The 10,261-nt window shown below is 53.7% G+C and overlaps 1 protein-coding gene across 1 annotated transcript; it reads right to left on the bottom strand.

Annotated features, from left to right (window-relative positions):
- Positions 1-57: 57 nt before the first annotated feature.
- COG1 (component of oligomeric golgi complex 1) lies at positions 58-10,214 on the bottom strand (the record flags this gene model as incomplete). The annotated part of the gene is made up of 14 exons (XM_082008142.1): positions 58-1,134; positions 2,510-2,585; positions 2,691-2,800; positions 3,472-3,580; positions 4,131-4,258; positions 4,577-4,738; positions 5,695-5,841; positions 6,164-6,952; positions 7,093-7,303; positions 8,192-8,345; positions 8,447-8,617; positions 8,975-9,156; positions 9,626-9,870; positions 9,957-10,214. The coding sequence occupies 14 exons, from the start codon at positions 10,212-10,214 to the stop codon at positions 994-996; spliced, it is 2,883 nt and encodes a 960-aa protein (XP_081864268.1). The 3' UTR covers positions 58-993.
- Positions 10,215-10,261: the final 47 nt, after the last annotated feature.

The raw sequence follows: 10,261 nt of genomic DNA, 5'->3' as shown, positions 1-10,261 counted from the left end.
GTGAAGGGACAGCACTGTGTAGATTTAATATTTCAACTTAAAAGTTTGTTAAAATGGAATTGCACAAAATGCCTGTTGCCTTTTCAGTCTATATTTGAAATAACAGGTTAACAGGAAATTGTTTACTTGTGGTTTGCTGCACTATTGCAATGCAAAAGGGGCTTTGAAGCAATTTTTATAGGATTGTTTTTGGGGTGGTTATAGAGTACGTGTCAAGAGGAGACTGAGGAATCCACATCTGTGTTATAGGAAATGTCCAATTCCAATCAGCGGCCTAATCTGTTTGTTAGCAATTTGTTGCTTTATGTAAAGTTCTCTCAAACGTCCATCTTCAGTTTTATAAGTCTTTTTTAATTTCAATAAACTAGTATAAAATTTATTTGGCAACATAATTTTTTTGAGCATTTAGTTAGTAAGATAGAATAGGTGCTGTCACTGGAATCCCTTAGGACTGCCCCAGCTGCAAACTTTCCACCCAGCTCTGTGTATGATGAGCCATGTCTCGTTTCATCTTTACTGCTGCAGTACTAAAAAAAAAAAAAAAAAGTGAAACTAGACCCAGGAAAGCTTAGGCAGCTGTAGCCAGAATGTCAGGTGCCTGCTGGGTCCACTTGGAGAGCAGAGCCATGGTGCCTATCGAGAAAAATAGAGAGGAGCCTGGGGAGGGCCTTTTGAAGGAGGTATTGCTCCACTACCCCTTTCTAGCGGTGACATGTTTTGTTATCTGTTACAGTGTGTAGGTTGTTTGCTTTGGGGTATTTTTGCTTTAATTCAAGGTTTTAAATTCTAAGGAATAGGAGGTCAAAGTGTGGCTACGCCTCTGTTCTAGCAGCCAAATGGTAAGGACAGTCCTGACCTGTGCATGCTATGATCTGGCTAAGGATGGAAAAGTACTTCTTTTCTGACAATAGAGGTGGCACCGGTCCCTGCCCAGGGGAGAGAGCGATCTCAGTGAAAACAAATACACAGACAACCTTTTTCTCTTTTATTGCATCACTTGGTCATGCCAGAAAGCCATCCCAGCTTAAAGAGCGAAGGTGCAGCTGCCTCTTCCTCCTCGGTTACAAGCTGCCTGAACAAAGAGCCAGGGCGTGATGCCTCATCTTCTGCTCTTGTGAGTGCAGGAGGTAGAACCTGTTAGTTTATAAAAACAAAAGTGTCAGGAACTGTTGACAGCTTATCTTTGACTTACTCCATACCCTCATCTATAGTAACTGGAAGGAGGTGCAGACTACAGCAGAACAGCTCTTCCTAGGCAGCTTGAGCCTGAACCACAGCCTAAGCAGTGTCACTCCTGGAGGTTAGTGACAGAGGCACAGCACCTTGCTGCTGTTAGCAACTGGTAACTTTTCAGATGTCATTCAATGCTCAAAAAAACAGTCATTCTGCAGGGAAGGGGCTGTTGCTGTCAGTGCAAGGGGATAACAACGTGGTAGAAGTACAGTTGTTGCCCTTGTGAGGACTGTTCTTGAGTAACTATGGACTTTGACCTCTCCTAACCTGTTTTAGCATAAAAGAAGGAGCAAGCATCTGTCAGGGACTTCTGAGAAGTGTGGCTAGCTCAGAACATCTGTGTGCCACCACAGCAGGGGAGGGGAGTGGTATGAGCGAGCCAAACATCACTGCACACTACAGTCTACTATGCTGAGGTGTAGGAGGTAAAGAATACCTGTATTGTGAAGCTTTGAGCTTTTAAACAACTCTTACATGATGTCTGGTCCTTTGTGCTTCTGAATAATGGAGAGTAAATCTGAATAATTGCAGAGTAAACATCAGCATCTCAATTAACGTGCTCTGCTCTGATAAAACCAGACCTTTATTCTTCTGTCCCAGGTGAAAAGACATCACCATGGACAGATTATTGGGTTAATAGCTAAAGGAAACAGATTACTAATTACTGCTTCCTGTAGCAGCGAGGTATTCCTTGGTGCTCTCCCTCCTCAGCCTAGAGAGCTCCATTGAAACAGATGTTTTAAACTGGGGGAAACATAGAAACATAATGGTCATCTACTGGTAACACTCAGAAACGGGACAACACAGAGCCTTCGCAAGAGAAGCAAGCCACTCTGTTCACACAGGTGTAAATACCCAAGCCAGGCTTCGTCAGGAGTTAAAGGTCAGCACCACACTGGAAAGGAGTTCAAACAATTAGCTAGTATCCTTTGGCGTTTCTTGCCGCCATCTTTAAATAAATTGTCTTTTTTGCATTGACCTCAAAATGCCTCATCTGTGTAAGTCTTCACTGCATTTTCATGGTTGTTGTTTGCCTGTGTTTTACCACAGAGCAGCGGGCCCCAAAAATACAGGGGCTATCAGGGTTTTTTTGAGGGTCAAGGGGAAATCCAAACCATCTTGTGCTGTGTTGCCGTAATGGTTCTCTCATTTTACAGAAAATAAAAATCAGGTTAAATATTAACTGTTTGGCTACTTTCTTCTTTCCCCACAAGCTCCAGCATTGGTGGGAGAATTAGCCCTGGGCAAGAAGTTAATACAGCTCAATTTTACCAACCTGAACTCTTTCTGTGCTCCTGGTAGCAGACTTGCTCTTTCGTGAGCTTGACATACTCAGCGGCAGAAGTCCAAATCTTAAGAGACAGAAGAAAGAAATGCAGCCAGTCACAGGGAAGCAGCAATTCTAGACCTGCTTCCCAAATTGACATGAGAGCCCACAGAAGAGCCGAGCACCTTACCTGATCTGGCTGGATGCTAACGGCAAGATGTTGTGGAGCTCCTGGGAGCTCAGAGCACCGCTCCTGCTCGTGTACGGGTTCTCTGTCCCGGTCAGCAAGCCGAAGAGAACCTAGAAGGCACAAAGGAGCTGTCGGTATTCGGGGGCAGCCGCAGAGCTGACCACACAATACATTGCTGGTGAGTCCACTGGCATGCCACAGTACTTTTGATTAGTTTTAAGTTTGAATATGGAGTGCCTCGCTTTCCCCTCTAATTCTTGCATTTAATTAAGCTGCTCGTTATTACCACAGTTGAGTGGAAACCCTTTAGGCAGCTGCTGTTCTGAGTAATTCCCATTTTGCTCAGTCACCTCTTAGGGGCAAGTCCCTCAATGTTTCAGAGGGACGAGTGAAACCGCCCTGTTGGCACCAGCAGCCGTCACTAGGATGTAACCCCTGACGGGACTCCTCTGCTCTGCTTGTAGGATTGAGAAGGTGACCGACTTCCTGGAGGGACACATAGATCCATAGGCCTGTTTCAGCACTACTTAACCCAATTAGCATTGCACAGGCTCCAGTGAATGCTGTTAGATAAAGTTCAGCCAACTCCATGCCCTATTATGTGCCATGCCATCAGCTCGGCAAGCTCCTCGTATCTTCAGCTGGCATTAAATACTCTTCCCATTTCCGAGTAAGTGCCAGTAGTTATCTTTAGACATTAAGCAGTTTATAAAGCCACCCCAGCTGCCCTTCAAAAGGTGTTTTGCAGCGCTGCTTCCTGATCCATCCCTTCTTTACTTACGGAGGTTCGCTGAACCAGGCGATTAAGGTTGCTGTTCAAGTGTGGAGTAAAAACATCCAAGTCAAACGGATCTATGTGTCCCTCCAGGAAGTCGGTCACCTTCTCAATCCTACAAGCAGAGCAGAGGAGTCCCGTCAGGGGTTACATCCTAGTGACGGCTGCTGGTGCCAACAGGGCGGTTTCACTCGTCCCTCTGAAACATTGAGGGACTTGCCCCTAAGAGGTGACTGAGCAAAATGGGAATTACTCAGAACAGCAGCTGCCTAAAGGGTTTCCAGCTACTACACAACCTCCATCTGCTCCCTGTGGTATGTCTCAGAGAGATGCCTCAGTTCTCAAGACTGGAGCATACACAAGTCTTGGGCGGGAGCTTCACTGTTCTCTCCAGGGGCATCCTCTGACTGTATCCCTGCTGCCATACAGATCTGCTGTCTCCAAGCACTCAGCCACAGAATCCCACCCCTCCTCCTACATTTTGAGGATGAGCTCAGTGCCGGTGAAGGTGTCAGAGCTCAGAGCCTGCACTACCCTTCTCCCGTGAGGCCCAAAGGCACCACTCCTGCAGGCGTCTCCTGACAGCCAGTAAAGCCTGTTGGTTTAAACCGTTTTAGGGCTCTACAAACTACTGCTAGTACCCAAACCCCAGAACTGCACCGCACCCGGAGTCATGCTTGATCCTGCTGGTTTTTGCCTCCTCACTCTTTGCCGTCAAGATGATACTCAGGTACCGCAGGTCGTAGAGCAGCTGCAGAGCTCTGTTCTGGGTCATGGGGAAGGTGCCTGCTTTCTGCAAATAGGCAAGTCAGGAACACAGCTCTTCACTCACACTGCGAGAGGGCTGTCAAAGGACTGCTTCAGGGGAAACACTTAAAAACACCAGCACCAAGAAATAACCAATCTAACCGAACCGTTCTAAGCCTGCAGTCTGGTGTCTGATCCCTTTTTGCCTCATTTTTGGGGGAGGCAGGGGAAGAATGTACTCACCCTTTCCAACTCACAGGCAGACACTTTCTGTTCTGAGGGACAGTAGTGCATGCATCGCCGCATGCCCAACGACCCTCCTGTCCCACGCCAGCAGGAATGAGGGCTGATCCTACTCACGTACCTTCTCCTGCTTCTCTTCCACGAGCTTTCCATAGGCAGCAAGTACTTCTGCCATGCAGGTCCTCAGCAACTCCTGCAAGGTGACTTTTGGAAGAGTGTGACCACCGACCCGGTTCACCTCTTGGCACAGGCTGAAGAGGAGGCACTGGACATACCAGGATGGCTGTTTAAGAAAACAGTGTTATTTTCACATGGTCTGTAAGCTACACGAGCTTTATCAGTGGCACAACGTTGCTTCCGTTCTCGTGATGTGAGCTTCCTACTTCCATAGCAACCACACAGCTCTGCCGTTGAGACATACCTGCCCACGCAGCGGTAAATAAAAACCTCACAGGTTTTTATTTACCGACACACCAGACTTCTGGTTATAGCAGTCCTCAAAGCCCCACAAGTACTTTTACCAAAAGTATTCAGCTGAGTATAGTCAGAACAGAATTGCTTGTTGTGCCTCTTCTGTCACAGCTGACCCTGCTCTGCCCACCAGGGCTCGTTATTTACTCCCCGCTCTTCTCCTGGGCCTCCCAGCTATCCTGAGCTCTCATCCAGCTGCTTTTTCCTTCAGAATCAACAAGTTCTCCTTCTGAGGTTCACTACAAAAGACTACTGCCCTGCCCAGCTCCTCCTGTACTGTGCAAACACAGAACTCACTCTTTCCCTGGCCCTTCTCTCCCGCTGTCTGATTGCCACCTGCTTTGTCGCTGTGTCACTCCTGCACCACCACCACGCCTGAAAGCTGCAAGCCTCTGTTCTCTCAGACTTTGCACAGTCCCACTGTTGTAGCCCTGTCCTTCACTGCATCCAATTTCCATTAAATCTCTCATCTGGGGGCCCTTGTGTATAAACCAGGCATAAATCCTTCTTTGGCTCAGTTTTACAGGATCTGGGCTGTTCTTATTCATTTGAATATGCAGCAGCAACTATCCAATTTCCTTCCTCTGACCTCTGTCCTTAGGAGGCAAGTATTTCAAAGAGCAAGTAAGCACCAGAGAGTGCTCGTAACACCAAGCAAACTCCACAGCAGGTCGGCACCGTTTGACAAAGCAGTAGTTTTGGAAACCGGTGCTTTTCTCCTCCCAGCAGACCGTTTCTCTGTGTTTACCAAGAGGACATTTCTCATACCTGCACAGGCAGCCGAATCTTTGATGTTACGCTGTTTCCAGTCTCAGCCTCCTCCTGAATTTCAATTTCATCCCAGTTGGTGGCTGTGGCCAAGACAGAGCCAGCTGTGTCGAGCAGCAACGTGCGGGTAAAGCACTGAACCAGACCCTAGAGCGCAAAACACAAAAGCACCCGGTCACAGACAGGTCTAACGGGAGTGCCAAAGGACAGGCAGCCTGATCCTGCCTGTGGAGAGACCGACCTCCTGCATCCCCCCGCTCCTCCCCAAGCGACTCTTCTGGAGACCACCCCACTGGATGCCACCTCCGAGCTGCCGCCACCTCCTCTTCCCTGCAGGCTGACTGAGCAGCGTGGCAGCAGTGTGGCGAGCTCTCAGCAGCCAGCTAAGGAGCGGCAGCGCTGATCGCAGGGAGCTGAGCGAGCGAAACCCACGCAGGAAGCAGCTGTGACGAGAGAAGCAGCTCCTTACTTTGGTGACAGCTGCGCTCCAGATCTGGTAAGCAAACAGGCTCTGCTGCAGGAGCTCTGCCTTCACCCCCTGCCACTTAGCCTGCACAGGGGTCACTTCCTGGGCTTTCCCCTTCCCCAGCTTCTTGGTAGAGCGGGTCTCCTTCATCGCCGTCTCCATGCTACCCGACTGGCCCAGGATACAGTGCTTCAGGTGAGGGCAGAGCTCAGTCAGGGACTGGCAGAGTCTCGCCATGAAGAGGACAGCATTGAGTCTGGCATCGCTGGGAGCATCCGCCTGTCCCCCCAGCAGGCTCTGGGCGCTCTGGAGCTCTTCGCGCACGCAGCCCAGCACGTGGTGGATGCAAGCGACGCAGTGGTCGCGGAGCAGCCCCTCCACCGTGCCGGCGTCGGCGTAGCGGTCGAAGGCAGAGCGTGGCTGCACCACAGGAACAGCCTCCTTGATGGCCGAGGAGTCTGCGGGAAGGTACGACAGGAGGTCGTCCAACCTGGCCTTCAGCTTTGAGTCCAGAGCCGAGCAGAAGCTCTGCACGCACGGTGTGAGCGCCTGGGCCTTCATGGACAGGCCACTCTTGGTGAACTGGCCACGGTTTGCCACGCTGACCCAAGCGGCGTCAGAAGGCAGGTCGCTGGAGCTCTCTGACCAGAGGAACAGGGCCACGTTGTGTTCAAACTGGATGTGCTTGCTCAGGGCAGAGGTGCTGGATTTGACTTCAAGTTCCTGCAAGGCTAAAGTGAGAAGCTGTTTGGAGCTGCCTGAGATGGAGTCAAACCCTTCTTTGGTCAGTGTCTGGAAAAGAATGAGGAAAGAAAAAAAGCACCTTTTACATGTGCATCCTGCCACCTAGCACTGCTAACAGGCACCACTGTTTGGGACAAGAGGGGGCACAGAGCAAGGCTCCCAGTGAATTGCTGCGGCAGAACGCCCACCTCTAGCCTGTCCAGGAACAGCTGCTGTAGCAGGTCCTCCCAGAAGGAAGCAGGCTTGTCCAAAAGGCGACGGCACACCGCCTCCCAGTTCTGGCTTATGGACTCGCTCGTCAGCAGCTCCCACACCGCATCACGGATCCCCGCGAGGCCTTTCATGCTCTTTACGTAGATGAGCAGGTTGCTGACCCCAGCCCTGATGTCCTCACTGCACCTGAAGGCAACATTTCACTTCAGTCTGGCTTGCTCAGACACAGCCCCAGGGAAGGCAGGAGGGAACATCGGCTACGTCAAGGTGGGGGAATTCTTAACCTGTTGGTAAGAGGCTCTACCTGCAGAATCACCTGTGGGGCTGAGGGTACCTCTGCCTCTCGGCAAGGCAGCTGCACCCTGGATCCCACACTGGGCCCCACAGGAAAGCCGCATGCCCACTGGTAGGAACCCTGGGCTGGGAGCACAGTGCCCCAGGAATGCCCCGGGAAAGACGGCAGGTAGGGAGGGCAGGTGGGGGCTCTGGGGAAATATCCCACGGCCAGCAAGCACACCATGGGGGGCTGACAGCAGGGGCCAGCTGCCTCCATCGGATAATGACACAGGACTGACAAGGCTGTTAAGGGGCAGGCAGGGCTGCCAGGCTGTCCCCATCCACAGGGCAAGGCATGGTGGGATGGGTGGAGCTGGCAACACTATAAAGGGGGTTTGGCTGCCCCCATACAGTCCAGGGAAGGGCAGCAAGGAGAAAGGAAGTGCTGGATTGAGAGCCAAATGAGCCAGGTAAAGGATGTTCTCCTCATTTACTCCATGCTTGTTTGCTTGCGGTTATGGTAGCATAAAGCAGCTCTTGACAAATATCTTTGTGCAGGCCAGGCAGTCCCTTGTGTCAGAGTGTTACAGCCTGGCTGTTAGGATGGTGCTGTGCTGCCTCTGGCTGTTTAACTGCTGGGGAGAGGGGATGCGGGGCAAAAAGCCATCACAAGGCACAGCCTGGCTGGAGCGAGGGAGGAAGTAGGTGAGCTTGGGCTTTGCTTTGTTCTGCCGCCTTGGCACAGAGGCCGTGTGGTGTCTGGGAGAGCCCTGCAAAGGGGGATGCTGTCGCACTTACATGGCAATCCACTTCTGCAGGGTGTCTCTGAGGTAGTCCTGGCTGATGGGGTGTGCCAGGGTCCGCAGGGCTGGCTGGAACTCCACCACGGACTCTGGGAGGTACCTGAACCAGCTGCTCAGCTTCACCTCCCCCTCCAGGACCCCACCTCTCCCTGGAAGCACACGGTCAGAGGATTAGCCCCACACAGGGGGAGTCTCCTGCCTGCAAACCTGGGCAGGCAGAGGCCTAACACAGAGCTGCCTGGGCACTCACCTGCTGGGTGCTGGCCTGTGGTGCTCTCCAGGGTTGAGAAGAGCAAGCCACAGGGCAGGGCTGGGTCCGGCGGCATCCCCTCAGGCATGGTGTAGAAGAGAGTGTGAGCCTGGTACAGGGTAGTGGTTAGCAGCTCCATCAGTGAACACACCTGAGCTTTTATACCAGCACCTGCAGAGAAATGCCTTTCAGCTGAGGCAGCCCCTTCAGCAGAGGTGCAAGAAGGCCTGCAGTTCTAGTGAAGCCTTCCAGGGAAAGGCTGGAGGACAAAGGACTCGGATCCCTGCACCACCCACTTCCCCAGAACATGGGCTTGCCTAGGACCTTGAGCACTGTTAATTTTTGTTGCGTTTTGCCACTGTGGCAAAAATGCTGCCAGCAGTGTCAGCCACATCACTGCAGCAGCACAGCACGGATGCATTCCCACCATCATGAGCTTTACAGGACTAACCCACCCGCTCTTCTGCGGGAGACGAAGTGAAGGGGGTTACCCTGACTTTAAAAAGGAGGCAGCCCAGTCACACTGACCATGGTGCGGCTGGTTGAGAAGCTGCTGAATGGCCAGCTTCCTGGCCAGCAGGAAGTCAGCGAGGGCCTGGCGTGGAGAGCTGTCCTCCAGGAGCATGATGGCACACAGGGCTTCTGCCACTGCCTGGTCCGACACGGTCTGGCTCTTCAGCAGGGACTTGCTCTCCTGCAAGATGGTGGATCTGGCAAGGGAATAAGGTGGACAGTCACTGGTCTTCGTGCCTGCCCGAGCTATTTGGGTGTGGTTATGTGATAACCTGCCCAGCAAGGACAGTTTCCCCCAGACAGAAGTGGGACTATCTGGGCGTTATGGGACTGGGCGAGGCATTCTTGCCCCACGGCTGGCGCAAGGCAGGGTGCTGGCAGCGAGAGCCCCAAGGCGGCAGTGGGGTCTTGTGTCATAGGCTCACAGACTGGTTGCGTTGGAAGGGACCTTCCAAGATCATCCAGTCCAACACCTCTGCCACGCCCAGCGACATCTTCTACTAGACCAGGTTGCTCGAAGCCCCGTCCAGCCTGACCCTGACCTCTTCCAATGATGGGGCATCCACCACTTCCCTGGGCAACCCATTCCAGCATCCCACCACCCTCCCGGTACAACGTTTCTTCCCAGTGGCCACCGAGGGGCCAGCCGTGGCCCACCCGCCCCACCTGAGGTGGCTGGCGGCAGCCACTTGCCGCAGGAGGATGGGGAAGCGGGCCAGGACGGGGCTGCTGCGGGTACGGGGCACGTCGAGCTGCAGCTGGCGGCGGAGGTGGCCACCGAGCAGATGGAGCCGGGCGGCGGGCAGGTACCGGCCGGCCTCCACAGCCCCCCACACCTTCTCGGGGACGTCCAGCAGCAGCTTCAGCTGCGCCGCCGCCCGGTAGAAGCCCTCCTGGGCCGGCAGCCGAGCCTGGAGCGGGGAGGGGTGGGAAAAGAGGGATCAGGGGGGGCTCCGCGGCCGCCCCCCGCCCCGCCGCAGCCCCTCGCCCCCCTCACCGGCGCGGCGGGGCCGGGCCGGGCCGCGCCGCCCCGCTGCAGGCCCCGCACGGCGCCCAGGAGGCGCTCGGCGCTGAGTCGCATCTCGGCGATGGTGTCGGCCGCTTCGATGAGGTCGCGATACCGCTCGCCCACCATCTGCCGCAGTTCCTCCCGTTTCTGCTCGATGCCGGCCCGCAGCCGCCGCTCCACCGCCCGCAGCTCGGCCGCCGTGTGCGCCTCGAAGAGCGCCTCAGCCTCCGCACCCCGCGCCGCCATGGCCGTCCCCGCCCGGAACAGGGACGGCGCTGACGTGGACGCCGCCG

The sequence above is a fragment of the Phaethon aethereus genome (assembly GCF_964289735.1).
Source record: "Phaethon aethereus genome assembly, chromosome: 18".
Lineage (NCBI taxonomy): Eukaryota > Metazoa > Chordata > Aves > Phaethontiformes > Phaethontidae > Phaethon > Phaethon aethereus.
This window is presented reverse-complemented; position numbering and strand designations above follow the sequence as displayed.